At 45.6% G+C, this 18,468-nt stretch overlaps 1 protein-coding gene across 3 annotated transcripts in view; it reads right to left on the bottom strand.

The window, feature by feature from the left end:
* Nucleotides 1-18,468, bottom strand: part of MVP (major vault protein) — a 352,386-nt gene that overhangs the window by 204,386 nt on the left and 129,532 nt on the right. For all 3 annotated transcript variants that reach the window (XM_069652030.1, XM_069652029.1, XM_069652028.1), the window contains exons 2-3: nt 3,052-3,198; nt 2,623-2,818 (exon numbers count right to left, since the gene is read on the bottom strand). In XM_069652030.1, the coding sequence (XP_069508131.1) occupies nt 2,623-2,818; nt 3,052-3,173 (318 nt within the window). In that variant the 5' untranslated portion in view covers nt 3,174-3,198. The remainder of the gene's footprint in view (nt 1-2,622; nt 2,819-3,051; nt 3,199-18,468) is intronic.

The following is an 18,468-nucleotide window of genomic DNA, read 5'->3' as shown; positions in this document are numbered from 1 at the left end:
CCCAGCAACGGAACATGCCCTACCCTTCAGTCTCCCAGCAACGGAACAGACCACACCCTTCAGCCTCCCAGCAACGGCACAGACCCCACCCTTCAGCCTCCCAGCAATGGCACAGACCCCACCCGTCAGCCTCCCAGCAATGGCACAGGCCCCACCCTTCAGCCTCCCAGCTACAGAACTGGCCCGACCTTGCAGTCTTCCTGTGACATTGTCAGCCAGGATACAGCATCAACTGGAAACTAGTGCCACCACATAGTGAGGGGTTCAGCCATGCAGCAGTGTGCTCCAGAGGAAGAGAGGGGGCATGTGATGGTACCAGAGTAATCTGCTGTCCCTGTAACATCTGACTATGTTTTTCAGACTCTTTTTGCTTCCTTCATGGAACAGATCTACAGTTTCGATGGCGGTGTCGAGCTGCAGGGAATCGGCCTACCCTTGATGTCACCAGAATAGAATTGCCTCCGTTGAACCTAAACGTCCTATCCCCCCTGTATGTGCAGTGACAATGCCCCTGCGACTTACTGTAAAGTGGCCGTGCTTGGCTGTACCCAGTTATTGGCAGGCGACTCTCCCAATACAAATGAGTTGTAATTGAATAATTATTTTCAGAGCATGAAGTGATGCAATCTGTCTGTTCACTACACCCCGGCAACATGGAGCCAGTCTGGCTAAGCTTTAATATAGCATTACACTCACAATACACCTGCAAGCACAACATTTTGGGAATAGAGATTCAGCAAGACAGGAGGGATCAAAAACATCTTTAAAACATTTCAGTTGTAGCTCTAAAACAGTCGTCTTCTGGCTATATTTCAGTTGTGCTTGTTGAATGCTGTAACCCCCCCCCCCATATCCACCCGCCCCAGCACATTTGAGGAAGTTCAAGCCTACAGTTTCGTCAGAGCCACCATAAGGACTCCAAGGAGGCTTTTGATTAATCTCTGTGAAGAACAAGATGATAGTGCTGTGGGAGCTTAGCTCAAGTGTGTCTAAATTCTAACTGGTCTCCCACTCCCGCACTGCCAGACCGGCATCTCACACCAGCCTTAGTCCCCAACCTTGAGGTACTGGGGGTCTGCTCGGTTGACTGTCAAGTAAAGGGGTCGTATAGGGAGAGGAAGGTCTCTTGCATGGCAGGGTTAGGAAACAGACAAGCAAGGAGGCGGGACTCCCTGATGGTGCCTGCCCATGCAGGATACTGACTATGCAGAGTGTGTAAGCATACATGTGTTTTCAGACAGACAGTGTCTCATTGCTATGGGGCTGGAGGAAGCGGGGGAAAGGGTGCAAATAGCCTCTTGGTCTTCCATTTTCTGTCTTCGTGCATAAAACGTATGTGCAACTGAACTTGAGGAAGTAGGCAATACAATCATTCACCTGTACTATGAACAAGGCTACATTCCAGGAAAGCAGCCAGAGGAATGGTAATCAGCTTGCCCATGGTAGTACATTCAGAGAAACCACACCGGTAATTGTGAAACTTAAAACCTAATCAGTACTAGCCTAGCAGAGGTGCAGCCTTTTGTAACCAGCGCTCTCCTGGTTCCTCCACGCCCCGAACCACCAAACGCCAAGCAGTACGTTCCGCACCCCTTACCCTGGTCCCACTCCCTTCCCCAATTACCTGCTGTGGGCTCAGACCTCTGGCTGCATCCTTCCTGCTCCATGTGTGCTCTAGTTTCTATGTCCTTGGAAGGCCGCCGCACAGCACGCCGCGCTTTTGTGCGCAACCTTTTGTGCCATGGCTTCCGGGGCTGCTGAATCTAGACTGCAAACGAACCTGGCTTAACCTGACTCAGGACAGCCCAACCAATAGCAAGGGAGATGAGCAGGAGCAGCTGCGCCAGAGGAATTCGTAGCATAATGGGAAAAGATAACCTGTACTGGGGCACTGACTTCAACATACAGTCTCCACTTATACCTTAAAATAGGACCACAAGATCGCCTTTGTCGCACTGCTGAATTTCAGATGGCTGTCTGCATAGCCCAGGCACACACAATGGTTCAAGACACTATCATGAGGCAACATTTCCTTTCCTGTGTCCTTCAATTTGCGGTCTTTGTTGCTACATGACTGGAATCGCAGGCTATCCTCAAAGTTAAGCAGGCACACCGTGTATGTAATTCAGTCCTTTCCCTAGCCTCCTTTTTTGGGTTAAAATTGTGTGATTTTCATGGATAACAGGATGACTTTCTCTAAACATCGGTCACTGTGATCTGGCTGGCAAAAGGGGGAGAGGCAGTGAATAGCTCTGTAAGGTCAGTACCCAAGGACATCTATGCTGGACAGGACTGAAGTGTGCACCAGAAGCCTACCATGCTATGGGTCACCCTAATGAATCTGGGATCCTGTTTACAAAACACCAAGATTGGGATATTTGCTCACAGGGATTTGATGAGCGGCAAAACAAACCCAGTCATACTTATTTGTGATCTAGGGTAACAGTGACTTGATTCACGCAAGAATATGGTTTTGGCCGTTGATTGACATTTGATCACTCTACTGCATGCAGCTACCAGAAGCAGTGCCTACTTCATCCCTCATCCTCACTGCAGCGGCTATAGGTTTTCCTCGTGCACATCCCTGCGATACAAAGCATTACGTCCACTATAATGCAATACCCGTTTGAGTTCCTCTCCTGGGTACAGGGGGAAGGGATCCTGGGCCAGGCGGATCTCAAGGTCGCCATGTCGCAGCCGGGCCTGCCCAACGTCATCAAACAGCACTTTGCGGTCCTGGGCACGCACCACTGGATTCTCAACGATGCAGTAGTGGCGTGGAGGCACCATCACCATCTTCATCGGAGCGAACATGACCCTGGAATGGGAGGATGGCGAATGAGGGGCGAAAAAAAAAGACATGGAGACTGAGAAACCAGCAAACAGGAAGTTGGGTGCAGTGGCAGATTACACTGGAAGGAAATTAGGAGATTTGCCAAAAGGCTAGCACATCTGAAAGATCTTTCTGAAAATCTCCCAATTTCCCTCCAGGGCACGCCACCTCCGTGCAGGAGGTCTCGTGAATCAAGCAGGGGGAGAGAAGAGCCTCACCTTTCATTGTCCTGCCGGATGTAGGTCTTTGGTCCCACCTCCACACGGGCAACGTTGGAGTTCTGGTCCAGGACATGGATGAAGTGGTAGGGCGGGATGCGTATGATGGACTCTGCACTCATGTTTGTAGTTGTGAGTTACTTCAGTCTGGAGAGAAGAAGAGAGATTATGACAGGATCTGAAGAAGAGTGTATTCGAAGCATCAATCCCTCTGGGTTTCATGCAATTCAAAGGGTTCTTTCCCTTGGTAAAGCATTTCTTCTCCTTTGATTAGGGGTGCTCATCCATAAAGCATGATTCCACATCTGGACACGGAGTCTCTCACAGAAGGGAAGCATGCATGTACTTGGAAGTATTCCTTCAATGTGACCTGTGCCTTAGTGCACTAGGGAGAGTACATCTAGGTTTTCCAGAGGCTTGAAAACACTTTACCATTCACAAATAAAGTTCACTTGAATTACAACATTAGAAAAGTACTAACAGATATCGGGGCTGAAAGACCAAGCCACTCTCACCACGCCTACATTCTGTGTTTCAACGAGTCCTTGAAGACAACATTTCTGACACAGCACACCTGGAGAATCCTCGCCACAGAGACACAGTTTAGTCACCAAGGCTTTTGCTACAATACTTTTGCACTGTAACTTTGTCCCTTGCCAAGCCTTGGCAATTGACTGTAGGGTGGTCAACGGGGTCGTGAGGCACTCGTCGTGTTAATGCTGGTCCTGGAGAAGGTACAAGACAGGGTGTGGGGGGGGGGGAATCTCCATACCACCCATACTGGGTCGCTGCACTTAGTAAGGGGCATCGGAGGGGCTCATGTATCCTTCCCATCCCCACAGATGCCCAGTCACATGAGGGTTAGTCCCACAAAGTGTACACCTGCGTCACTCCTACTGAGATACAGAGACCACCTCCCCCACCAGGAGACAGTCACTGAGGCATCCCACCCAGGTCCTACAGAAAAGGTGTGTATCAGTCACATTTGCTCCCTAGAAATTGCCAAATACTCCCAAAAAAGAAGAATATGTAGTAAAAACACTCCCAAAAGAAATAGGAAACAAACATATAGGAGCGTGTCCCCCTGCTTTCATCCACACAGCTCCATTAATATGTGTCTATCAGTAATCCACAGGAAGAAACTGCTATTATTCCTGCCTGATCCAAAGAGGTACAAATGTATCTTTGAATGTGCATGAGTAACTAGGAGAAAATAAATATTTAAATAAATGTCCGTTTCATAATTTAAACATTCTTATTTGCTTATATAATACACCGATTTTGAATGGTACTTACTTTTTTACTCCCTAAAAAATCATTTTACTCCCAACTTTAAAAAATAGGGAGTAAATGACTCCCACAGCATCATTTTATCTGGATCACTGATCCCACCCTATGGGGCTAACTGCTGGAGCAGTCACAGGGGCCTTCACCCTCTCTGCTTATACTGCTAGGCAATACCACAACAGGGATAGTCACAACCACCTCAGAGACCTGTGGGCCCCACCCCTACCGGCGACACCCAGAGACACAGGGAGGTGCCCAAACCTTAAAGGGACTACTTCCCATAAAAGAAGCACACATAGAGAGCTACTCCAGCTCTCTAGAGAGAAACATCGAAACATTAAACTTCTAGGGAGCGAAAAGAAGCCTCTCCCTTTAAGAGAGCCACTATGGAACGTTTCAGTCTCCCCGACAAGTGAGGAAATACATGTTTCTTTGGATTTAATTAATTAATAAAGGGATCCTTTCGCATTATAACTCATGGAGCCATCACTAACAAAGTTGAACTTCATCACAAAGGAGCAGATTCACATGGTAAAAAAAAAAGAAATCGAATTCTCCCAGTGTTGTGGGGGATAAAATCTACAATTTTCCTGCAACAAATGAGGTCTAAGCGTAGCCAACAGCTTCCCAAACTTAACTTACTAAGAGTTGGAGGAATGTGTTTGGTGGGAAGTGGAGAGAATACCGAGAGGCGAAGAGAAGGCGAGAGCTTGAGGTTGGAGTAAAAGAGGTATAGGCAAGTGGTGGCAGACACACCCCAAAATGGACAGATAGAAGAAGGGTGCGGGGGCATAGGACTGGCCTTCACAGGGCTATTTTCCAAGTCAGTCTCTTGCTCGCAGTCTTCGGACCAGAACCATTTTTACTTCCCTGAAAGATTGACCTGAACAACTCCGAAAAGGGAGTTCCCGGCAAAGCAAGCTGAATGAATTTCCTTATTGCTACCTGTAACAAAGTGGGGGTCCGGACACCAAAGGCAAGTTTATGGTGCTTTATTGTCCTTGTCCTGTACTCCATCAGTAATACGGGGATGGTAGGGGACACAAATAACACGACATTAGGGAAACACCGGGCTCACCCCCACTCATACTTCTCAGCTCTCTCTCTCTCTCTCTAACGGTCCCCAGTAGAACCTCCAACACTAACATTCCACAAGCTCATGACATCACACAAACACAGCTGCTCTCTAAGCCAGATTACAACACCTCTCCCTCCCTAGGGAAACACAAGAGAATGACTAAGGTAACGTGACCAGCACCAAACCCTAATCATCCAAACACAACACGGTACCAGAAATCCCGCACACAGCGGCCGCCTATGCCCAGAACCCCTGCCAACCTCAACAAATAGGAATCACACACAAAGGGAACCATTCACAGGCCAAACCGGACCACGTAGAAAATGCCAACGGCACACTAACTACATGACAACAACATGCCACAACCCTCAACACAACTCACCAAGTCCCTCGGTTCTCACCCTCGAGGCCTAAAAACAATAAACTATGCATACGCCTGTCCTGAGCTGCCCCTCAGAACCTAGGGCTGCCACCCCTAGCCACACTATTGTTAGATAAAACTAACACAACTGCCTAACCAAACTTACCCTCCAACGCACTAAACACCTTCCACTCCGGTCTGCCCCCCCGGAGTCTCAGAGCTGCCCGTCTGAGCACAAACCAACCGCTCCCTAAACGGAGCAACAACAAAAGCCCAACAGCAACTGAAGGACACACACAGCACAACTCTGACTGCAGTACCATGAAGAAACGCACCCACACTACTGCTCCACTACCATTAAACCGTTGGCCATTTCCTCTCTCTTACACTACACCACCTCAACACAACAGTAAGACAACCTGATTTGCCAAACTAGGAATCAGGAGGTAAACTGCACAACCAGATCCAACATAGCAACCTACCCCAGTCCAAAACCAGGTACTATGGAAACACTTGCAAAAACCAAAAAACCCTCAACACTAGCGACCTACCTAAGCCCCTAGACTAAGAGCTACGGAACAACATGAAATCAAATACAAACTCAAGCATAGCGACCAGAACGGAACTTAAACCAAACTATGAAACACAACTGCCCAACGCTGCACCAAGAGCAACGAACTCCGAATGGCGGGCCAAATCGACAAGGACCCGCCTGGGTGTGGGGGGATCTCCACGGCGGCGGTGTCCCTGGAGTGCTGCACCCCCTGACCCCCAGCAGTGCCTACCATCCCATCCTCGTCGCCAGTCTAACAAAGTGGAGGTCCGGATACCAAAGTTAAGTTTATAGTGCTTTATTGTCCTTGTCCTGTACTCCATCAGTAACACGGGGATGGTAGAGGACACAGATGACACGACATTATTAGGGAAACACCGGGCTCACCCCCACACTTCTCAGCTCTCTCTCTGTCTCTAACGGTCCCCATTAGAACCTCCAGCACTAACATACCACCAGCTCATGACATCACACACACACACGCACGCACGCACGCACGCACGCTCTCTAAGCCAGATTACAACACTACCCTTTTCTCTTTTAAATTATACCCTACCTTACCTAAACTGAAGATAATCCATGAACCAAATACAATAAAACACTCAGTTGGCACTGATCTGGTCTTTGGTTAACCACTGACAGTACAGTCAGGTTACAGTTGGCTGATGATGAGAAGGTGGCAGGTTTCTCCCTAGAGAGGGAAGACTGTAAGCATTCCTGATGTTTAGGTCTTTGCTCTCTCTACCTGTAGACCAGTTCTTCTCTCTGTTCCTACGATCTTTCTTTATGGGGTCAAAGTAAGCGTTACAAGCTTCACTCTAGCCCACACAGGCTGGGACCCAGAAAAGTTTGACAGTGTGATGAATCTGGACAATTCGTCCCTTCTCCCCAGAGGGGAGCCACCCCCTGTGAAGCTAGGGAGGTGAACCCGTTCTCTAAGACCCTAACTAGGGGTCTGGGCAAGGGGCACCTGACTGGGAGCGACTCCCCTCTCAAGGACAAGGACTCCAAGCCCAATGAGGACCTCCATGAAAGGGCTACAGTGTCCACATATATGGGACTGGAAATAACTAACTCTAACTCTAAGATAGTATTCTAAGATTTGTACTACAAGTACCAGCAATGCTTCCTCCCTATTGGCTTCAGGTAATGCTGTTATCTGAGGGCCGCCGTAAATGAAGGACACCTCTTTTCTGATCGTGATGGCATACGTGCACAGAATAATGTTCTTTAACTCCCACTTGCAAAACTCCTCAACCTTGGCTTACTTCTGATCTTATCTCGCTCCGCTGCTGTCTGCAAAAAGATGACCGGCACTGGAAAAATCTAGATCACTGTCTGATCTTGCTGCATTTTCATATTTACACTCTACTTTTGACTCTGCGTTACTTATGGCAAAAAAAATAAATCATACTTTTCGGATCTTCCTGTTTCTCTTTCTCACCACCCTCGCCGTCTTTTCCAACTTCTCCACAACATCCTGTCTCCGAAATCTCCTGACCCGTCCCTCCTTTTATCTTTCTTGCTCTGACTTTGCTAGTTACTTCACATCTAAAGTTGCTAATCTTCGTTCTGCTTTTTTTCTCCTACACCTCCTCCTTCATACTCTTTATCCTCATTCTCTCCTCTTACCAATTTTGATACTACTGCCCTTCTTACGCATGCTCATCCACCAGGGTCTCCTTCTAATCCTCTTCCCTCTTCTCTTATTCCACATGTCTATGCCCATCTTCTTCCTCATCTTATTTCACTCATTCATTCTTCTCTTTCTAACTCACGTTTCCCTGCTACCTTTAAGCATCCTCTTATTCTCCCAATTCTAAAAAAAAAAAAAGCGGATCATAACCCTGCCACTACTGCTAATTTCCCCCCAATTTCACTTCTTCCCTTTCTCTCTAAAATTCTTGAGAGGGCTGCATATGCCCAGGTTGCTAGTTTCCTAAATCTTAATTCTCTTCTACCAATCTGGATTGCGTCCTTCTCAGTCTACAGAGACTGCTTTTTCTCTGCCCATCATTCTAAGCTCTCCTCTATACTTATTCTTCTTGATCTATCTGCGGCATTCGATACTGTTAAACACACTTTTCTTATATCTTCCCTTTCTTAGTGGGGTATGTATGCCCTTGAATGGTTCCACTCGTATTTTTCTCAGCAGTCCTATTCTGCAACTTGGCCTGGACACACCTCTTCCTCGCTTCCTCTTCTCTACGGTGTCCCTCAAGGTTCTGTACTTGATCCTCTCCTTTTCTCTCTCTCTCTGCACTGCCACCATCTGCTCCTATTTCTTTATTTAATCTTTCCTTTCATCTGTACACAGATAATACACAAATCTTTCTCTCTTTTTCTTACTTTGACTAGTTTGCATGCCACTGTATCAACTTGCCTTTCGGCAGTCCAAAACAGGACGTCTTTTCATTTTCTACACCTCAATCCTTCTAAGACTGAAGTTCGGTTTTTTCCAGCTTCAACTATTACATCTACTCTTCCTCCTATGTCTCTCTGGTTTCCTTCCTCTCTGGCCTTTTGCTTTCCTTTAAACTAACTGCATATCTCTTCTATTGCTCGCTCCTGCCGCTATCCCATTCTAACATCTGTGGTGCTCGCCCCATATCTCTCATTTCATGCTTCTAAATTTCTTCTCTTCTGCCTGGTCTTCTCATTATCGACTACTGCTCTTCTACTTGGCCTTTCTGCCTCACGTCTGCTCTTCTTCCTCTCCGATCGGTTTAGAATTCTTCGGTTTGTCTGCTCTCCTCTTTACCTTTTCACTTCTCTATCACATCTTTACTGTCCATTTCACTGCTTCCCTTTGAATCACGTCTTATTTACCATTTTCTTTCTACTGTTTTCAAATGTACTCATGGCTTGGTTCCTCCTGATCTTTCTTTGCTAGTCTCGTTCTATTCTCCCTCTCCGATCACAAAACCCGCTTTTTTCCACTATCCCCAAACCTTCTCGTTTCTGATCTTTTGCCCTCTTAGCCCCTAAACACTGGATTTATCTCCCTCTCTCTATCCGCTCTTCTTCATCTCTTATTTTTCAATCGAACCTGAAAGCTCATCTTCTGTCCCTTCTTTCTATTTAGTGACTTTTTCTATTTAGTGACTTTCAGTTTCTCTCCCTCCGCCTTAAGCTTTTAGTTTTTTTGCATTATCATGTACATTGTACTGTTTTTCTAATATTTGTAATAGCGCTTTTGATTTCAAAATTCAATGAATGAAAAATGAAGAATAAGTACTGTGAATGGAGAGAGACTGGGAAAGCCATGTGTGACTCCTATACAGGGAGGAGAATCCATAGTATGCAGAGGCGAGCCTCTGTAAACACACCCTGGAAGGGCAGAGCTATGCACAACAGCAGAGCCAGCGGTGGCGTAGCGGGAATGAGCCTGATAGGCTACGAAGCAGGTACGCTGAGCAAGTAGGAGACTCTGAGCAGGAAATAATTATAAAAGGAGCCTAGACGGAAAACGAACCGTCTATTCTGGTGGAGTGACCACCAACACTCAGTGATGGTCCGGGAACCCAGCAACCGACGCCAAAACCAGAAACAAAACAGGAGCTCGAAGCTCTGAACTCCACACGGCGAGTGCCGCTCCAAGCAGGACAAACACGAACGGGGAGGCGAACAGGGAGGCGAACCCTCCCACCATGTGTACGTCAACAAAGGCGACAAGCTGTGGGGTCAGAGACTGAGAACTATTCCTGGTACGAAACCATGGGAAACCGTAACGAGCACAAGACCCAGATAATCTGGAATGAGAGCGGTGCTAATATCACCATCAAGGCTAGAGAAATCACTGCGAGAGTGAAAGTCTGGAAGCATGAACGGGCATACATCTGGTTTTCCTCAAGTCCACTGGAGGTAAGGCTCTATAAAACTATCCCGTGGCATACAGGTCCCCAACTCTGAGTATAAGTCTGGACTACCCAAAATATCTGGTAGAATGGCAGAGCAGCCAGGCTTTTCTTATGAGGATGTGAGCTGTAGGCAAGTACAATGAACCCAGTCAATACAATAGTCCAAAGAAACTCTTACACACTGAAAGTTATAATAAAATATACATTTATTTTATATACACAAGGCAGGTAAGTAAATACTCTTTTAGACAAACCAATACACATAGGAAATATCAACAATACTTTTAAAAGGCAACTGTTTAATAGTAGTTGCTTGCGCTTACAATTGTTACAGAAAATGACAGTAATGTCAGTTCTACCGTAAAGACAGTTTCATTAATTTATTAAGTCACACAGACAAAGTCTGTAGGTAGGAAAATGAAGGTTAACACTATTAGCAGTGGTATAATTCACAGCAACACTTTTCAAGGCTTCTAATGCTTTGGCAGTCCAATCCCTACCTATCCAAGAGTTCATCAAAGTCAGTGTAGGAGCAAAAGTCTGATGCAGCAACAGAAAAGGCAAAGATCCTCAGGACACTTTTAGTCACTTAAATAAAATGCTTTAGCAGAGATAACACAATGTAAAGGGACCCTGCAAAGGACACTCCAAAGGAGCACAAGCTGTTAATCCTGGGCCAGAGGTATGGGAGGACACCCAAACACCTTGAAACGCACTCCAGTCACACTGGAGCGACTATTCGGCTTGATGTTCTACCTTGAGCCCCACAGTACCTTAGGTTGAATGAAGCAAATTTAGCTGGATTCTTTCCTGTGCAGCAGTGACGGATCCGATCTCCCGATTCCTCCGTCTGGTGACAAAAGGATTGACTCTGAATGGGATGTCACAGCAGCAGTCGGGGAAAATAGACCATCAGCAAGGATTTTTTCCATCTCCACATCAATTTGCGGTTTTGGCGTCTTTTTATCAGCTCCAACAAAGGACGGTTATCGGCCAGTCGATCTTCCGAGAATTCGCAGTCCTGCACTCTACTGAGTGGACTTGGATGAATGGGATTGTGCCCCTGGAAGTCTACCTGGAGCTCACCATAGTTCTGGTTGGATTAATCGACGCAAAGACATTGCACTGCAAATGGGTTGGAGGTTCCCTGGTATTCACAGTTTGCAGCCCTGGAGGACCAGGTCGCTTCACAGTTACTGGAAGGGTCTGCATGCATCTCTGGTCATCTTCAGATCTTCTGTTCCAGTTGTCGACTTGCCTTCTGCCTCAGGACCCTCATCTTTTATGTGTATTTCCATTCACAACTCTGCAAACTCTCCCAGCAGTTTACAGAAAGGGGCTGGTGGCTGTCCAATCAGGACAGCCAGTGCCCCAGTGGGAACTGGTTCCATTCAGGCACTCTGGCAGACAAAGGACAGGGGGGTGCAAAACTCCTCCTCTGCTTCCTGCCTTCACAGACGCACTGGAGCCTAGGCAGGGACACCTAAGGATTCCCGCCAAAGGCAAAACTCACATTCAGACCTCCCTCCCCCAGAATGGTAGAAGGGCTAACAAAGGACAACCACACAAGAAATAATGAAAAAGAAAAGGAGCCACCATGTTAGACCATAGGTGACCCGTTGGTGCATAACCGAGTCCGTGAATGCAGTCTCCGGTAAAAGAATAGCACCAAAATTGGTAGAACACGTCCCTGCCACCAGCCATAACTATAGTGTTGTCACTGTGACCAATAGGTCACAGGAGCAGAGAGAAGGGGGATACTATGCATCCCCTTAGCACTCCACATAATGTGGTGTGTGCAAACCTCTCACACATTAAAATTTTAGGAAGGATATAAAGCATCCCTCTATGCTTAAGAACTGTCGTTTTTAAGGATAGTCAAAGAATATCAGAGGAGAACCCAAAGGGTTCGCAGCAGCACTTTACATAGGGTGTTGTGTGCTGCAAAAGTGTAACTCAGATGGCTTTAAGACATATGTAGGAAAGTAAGACTCAAAAGAATAAAGTGAAACAATAAGAACAGAGTAACAAAACCGCAGAGCAAATAAGAATGAATGAGATGGAAAAAGGCTCCCTCATTCAGGAGAGAAAGAAAAAGGTCCAGAAGTCCAGCAAAAAAGTGTTGTGGAGGGGGGTTTCACTAGGAGAGGGGATTAAGCATAAAACAGATAAATGTCCCCAACAACGTTCCGTATAAACGGAGTTAAAGAACTACAAAAACTAACTACGAAGGCTGGGGAATCTGTGTTCATTAACAGAGAGTATGAGTTTTATAGGGACGCATGTCTTGAGGACCAAGGAGTCAAAGAAGTTTGTGTGATTTGTATCAAAACTGGGGAAGCCAACAAACGAATCAAAGTGCTTGATTTGAAGAGTAACAGAGCTACCAGGACTTTGAGGAGTCCCAGTGCTGCAAGAGGTGGTAGAAAGAGAATACATGGAAAAGTAATCCTGGAAGGATTTTTACTAAGGCTAAACAGATCCAGTAGGAATTTAGCCAGTAGTAAGCCACAAATGAGTTAAAGCAAGAGGAATTGTTGTTTGTCCTCCAGAGTGGGGGAAGGCAAGTCTTGTATAAAAGACACTTACATATTAATTGACAAACTGAGTATCCTCATAGAACCGTTTAAACTGAAATTAGTGCTCCAAGAGCCAGGCCAGGCAGAAGCATATGCTGAGGTTGTTCTCCAGCCCTCTTAAGATAGATTTTTCTAAAGTGTTATGGTCAGTTAGAAATTTAGGAACTTGGCCTCGGGACCCTTTAATTTTAGACTATGACAAGCACCCTTAGTTTTTGCTTTAGAAGGCAGGGACAGGACCGGTTAAGCATTTTCCTTTTGAATAAAGACGTATATAGCATGGCCCACTGTTGTCCGAGCCCTTCTTCTGGTTTGCCACAACAGCCAGATTAAATATGGTTCACATCTGGGGAGACTGGTTCTAATACTAACAGCCGATTTCAGAAGGACCTGGAAGCGACTAAGCATCTGCTTAGAGACCCTGATGAAAAGAGCAGTGCAATAATTATCTTGGCTCTGATAACTGCAGTCGCAAGGGCTATTGTTGCACAATTGCTTCTGAAAGGAATGGCCGGTTTTGACAGAAGACCATAAAGTTGTAGATAGTGGAGTTGGTGACAGGTGTGGCAATGTTAGGATCAGCAAAGGGCATTTGTTATGTGATCAGCTGATTCATTCTGGGTTGGTCTGAAAGATAGTAGGAGCAACTCAGTGTTGCCTGTTTTGGACTGAACCCAGCAAGTGTCCATCTATTCTTTCATCACCTTGAATTGACTTAACCTTAGTATGATTAACTACCTGATCCCAATCTGGTCTAAAGACGAACTGGGTTTCACCAGCGTAGTTGTGCAACTAGGCCCCATCGTGCAGGAGTAGGTCATGTAGAGGTTTCACATAAATGAGAAACAATTGATTTAACAGACCTTACCGCTGCAGAACACTACACTCTACCAGTGACACAGAAGACTTAAATACCACCCAAATCGAAAGCATATCCGTCTGCAATGGAGAAATGATGTCATCCAGGGAAAAAAAACGGATTGTTTCCAAAAGTTTTATACATCGGAGCACCCATTTGGTTGTATCCCTTGTTTCTTCACAGACTTATCACTCCTGTGCCCACTGACTGGTTACTCCTGTGCTAAACTTTTAGGGTTGCTGTACACTCTGCAAGGGTGGCACTGCAGGCAGCCTGTCCTTGTGCAACCAGTCTTGCATGGCACCATGACACTTATTAGTGTCTCTCACTGTCGACATTGGTGGCATACCCAGCAATAGTCGGCTGCCCACTGCCCTTTATCAGTGGTTCTTCTGCCTATGGCAACACAATCAGGGTGGTTCTCGGTAAACGGGCCCTCTGGTCACAAACAACCTCAAAGGAAGAACACAAAGTAGAGACATTGTGCAAGCCTCTCTCTGGTTGCGAAGTTCAGGATGTCCGAGAAAGATATGCGATTCCAAGGTCCGACACACTTACAGACCCTGTGAAACAGGAGGTTGGAGAAGACGATATCACATCTATCTTTATGCATTTCACATGCTGTCATTCCAGATGCAGCAGCAGTCAGCTTCGTCCTAAAGAGATTGTGATGTGTGAATATGCAGATAAGATCAGCATAAGGTCTGGCCCCGCCCCAACCCGTTCCTAGAAGCCAACGAAAGTAAAAGCTGAAAAGTGATAGCTAATGGAACAGCCGTGAAGAATAGAATAGATAGCACAACACGAGTAGGGTGAAGTAGAGTGCACTCACACGTTTAGGGAGAAGTTGCAGAATACAAAGGCAGGGTACACTGTATGGCAGCGTGCAATGTACAACACACGAAGAGCATTATCATGGCGGAGAATGAACTAGAGTACTACCATTTTGCAGACAGAACTTTGAAAGACTTTTATTCTGAAATACTGAATCCTGACATCAGAACTGCTTTGCACACAATCCCAAGCCCGACGATGTTCAGGCAGGCGCTCAGGCATCAAGGTCAGTAAGGAAAACGGCCCCGACATGGAATCAAAACCACACTAGATAACATTCTCCAGAAGCACACAGTAGGCAACTATAATGTTAATGTGTTTTGGTTGGTAGCATTGAGAAATTACAGATAGCCTTGATCTCCAGGTACAAATAGCCACCATGCCAAACAGCTTCCTAATGAATAAACGCACAGCACAAAACACACGGTTTAGGATAGCAGGAAAACTCAAAAAGACCAAAATTCTCTGAACAGCGCTCCTCTACCACGTGATCGTAACAGTGATCATTTATTTCCAGGCCTAACTAGATAGCGTACCTGCTACTCCCTTAGCACATCCATACACCGATGACATGCCAAGGACACAAACAAGCCTGGGAACAAGAATGGAGTATCTACTTCAAACTGAATCACAGCTGTCTGTTCATTTCCCCTTCCTCAACACACACCCTGGCATCACATTAAAGTGCCCGAGTGCGGATTAGCAAACTATTGACCAATTATAATTCTGTCGGACATGTTGGCTACTGTAGTATAGTGCCATCCAAGTATGTTAGAATGAAGTGTAAAATTTTTAGTAGGAAGAACTTCGGATTAGCCATCAGTTAAAGAATACTTAGAACTTATAGGTGCTATTTCTTATTAACCAATAGGACAAATTAATAAAAGTGTTTTCTTATCACCAACCATGGCATCATTTGTGACGTGTATTTGATTTAAAAGCTTGTGCTCTGTATTACATTGTTGAGAGAATGCTGTGTTGGCTGTTAATATTTGAATAAAGCTGGGTTCTCTCTTGCACTTGGTGTTACTCAATTCATTTTGTAATTGATCACCTGTGATTATCAGTGACTGGGACCACCTTAACAAATGTCACTGGCGTGCATGGTTATCACGAAGACTGTGTGCTCGGAGAAAGCAGTCCTTCTGCTTGATTTAAAATAACTTGAAAATCGGGCAATCAACTTCAGTCCATCGAGGGTGACTGAAGTCGTGAGCCGAATTTCCGAGTTACTTTGCTCCCCCTTCCAGTACAAAGCATCAACTTGAAAATTTGAATATCACCGAATGCACGACCCATCTTGCTGCTTTCCATCCCATGCCTCCATTTTATCTGCCCTGGTCAAACATTTCTACAATTACACTTTTGTACTTAGCAGATGGTGTTCTTCTGGGCTGGAAATGTTGCTGGTCACATAATCGACCATTTTGAGTATTGAAATAAAAATGGGCATCATTCAAGAAGTGGTTGTTTATATGCCATCATCTTAAGTGCAAGTGAACATTTAACTGCAGCATTGTATCAAACAGTGGGTGGGGACGATTTGCGCAGAACTTCATACAAGACGAGAATCAGGCCTACCAGGTACATAATACCCTCATTCCACAACCTCCCAAGACCTGCCAGATGAGAAATCTCCACATATCCATGCAGTGGGAAGAGTAGAATTACCTTATGTTGCAGCTGCCTTTGTGCATGGCGATGGATACAGTTCCTTGAGTGAAGGCAAGTCACTCCTCGTGGTTTGAAAACCGACCCACTGTATACTGCCTTGTGAGAGGGAAAATAACAAAGCAGGACTTTGTATGAGGTATTAGTGCCATGCACAAGGGCAGGAACACTGCAAGTTAAGAGGTACTTGTCTGAGGGCAGATCCACAAAGCTTGTGTCATGGGATGACGGACCTTGTATACGTGATATAGGGCTTTGTGCAAAAATGTATACGCACAAGGAATGTAAACAAAAGCATACCCAGTTAATACAATATTTGGAGTTGGGCTGCATATTTAGTAGTTGGTAAAGTATACGGATGAAGCTGCGTCATTTTCTTTTCACTAACCAAGTTCCAAACCTGATCAACTTTATAAAAGAAAATTGAAAAAACTCTTTCAAATATGTGCTCACACGCTTCTTTTGTTTATCAACATTTTCATGAGCAAATCGTACTAAGTCTAACAAGCTAGAAAAATACAGCTGCCTGGTGTACTAAAGAAATTTGCCTGCACAAAGGTAGAGCTACTTTTGGGGGCAGGCTTTACAAATGCAAAGTTCAAGTTTCAGGTTGCAGTTTAATTAGCAGCTCCTACACAGAAAGAGCGATCTCGACTCTCACCTCTTATCCCGCGAGACACACTGATCTATAGGGGGAAAAGCCATTTCCAAACAGGCAGGGCTGTTTAGCAAAGTTTAGTTTATTTACTTATTATGCACACACTTACCAAGAAACTCGGAGCTTGCAGGCTCTCCAGTTGGCGCAGTGCGAATCACGTGTCGCACATGATGACAACTCTGACCAACTCTGCCCTAAACTGACAAGCTTTGTAAAGGCACCTGCCTGGAGACACGGCTTTCTAAGGCTATTGTACGCCTCCTTACTCCTCCCCATCATCACCAGAAAATGTAGGTCTCCTTGATACTTTAAATCCTACTGCCAGGGAGTTTTTTTTTTTTTAAAAGCCCTGTGGTGCAGGCTTAGTAACAGCCACCTGTCCTGTTACACCCTCAAATTATTCCCGCCTAGCCTCAGTGTTCAGGGAGAACTCTCAGTAAGGTACAGTTTATACACACAAACGCACGCGTCATAAAGGAACGTCCACCTAGTGCACTACTGAAAATATACGCTTTATAGAAAGTTGGGCATAAAAGAAATAGCTACATTAAAAGATTAGTACCTGAAATTAGAAAAGGAGTATTTGAACAGGTGACTTGGAGGACACGAACGAACAAACAAACTAAACGGATATGCAACAATTTCTTGCAGGTGGTAATATGGTAAGATTCTGATAGTATTAGATGGTTTCAAAATGTGTCCAACGAGAACAATGGGGAAAAGGCAATAATCAGCGCCCGGTTGTAGGAAAACAGTGTCTAGGTTCACCGGGGTGGTGCAGAGAAAGTGATTTGCGGGCAGATGTCAACAAGAGACATCACCAGGTCAGGAGAGAGCCGGTGTTATGCATACATGCCAACATTCCGACACAGCTTGGAGGGAGATTTCCACAGGGAAATCGGGAGACGAACATTTCCCCAAAGGAATGCATTGGGACTACAGGTATTTCAGGCGGGAGACAGTGAAAAATAGCAATATTTTTCACTGAAAAATCGGGAGGGTTGGCATGTATGGTTATGTAACATTTCCCTTTCCGGTATTCCCCGGACTTTGGCTGTGTTGTGTACTCACCTTCTCGTTGCTGATTGAACATTGTTTACAGTGAAATGCAGGTGCAGCCAAACTAGCACACAGCTGTCAAATATATAGGCAAACAATGCTAATTCCAAACCCTACCCTGAACACCGACAACTGTTAAATGAAAGATCACAGCTCGGTTTGCAGCTGCTTCAGTCTGCTTCTAGTTCTAGGCTCCGAGAGCAGCCGAAGACCAGGGGATATCAGAACGGTATGGGATACCAAATATTACACCGGACCATGACTCAACAAAGTGATGCTGAACTTAAGATTGCCCTGGTGACCCCACGAGTCAGGTACAGGCACAGTTTGGATTGTGGTACCCAGCTGAAAGGTCTGCAGGAGAAGCCCCAAGGTAATGAAGCAAGGAACAAGCTGGGTCGGTCTGGCCTTTGGGCCACGCTCACACATCCATACACATAGACAAGCATATTCTGGCTTTATTAACTAATTCACTTTCCTCCTCACCTATGGTCACATTACCATTACCTCCACGTCCACTCTTCCTCATCCCAGTACTTACTTCATGAGGCACCTGCCTCGACACAGGACCTAATACTATTTCTTTAAATCCCTGTAACTCCTCCCCCACATCCACAT

The sequence above is a fragment of the Ambystoma mexicanum genome, chromosome 3p (assembly GCF_040938575.1).
Source record: "Ambystoma mexicanum isolate Mex_15411 chromosome 3p, UKY_AmexF1_1, whole genome shotgun sequence".
NCBI lineage: Eukaryota > Metazoa > Chordata > Amphibia > Caudata > Ambystomatidae > Ambystoma > Ambystoma mexicanum.
This window is presented reverse-complemented; position numbering and strand designations above follow the sequence as displayed.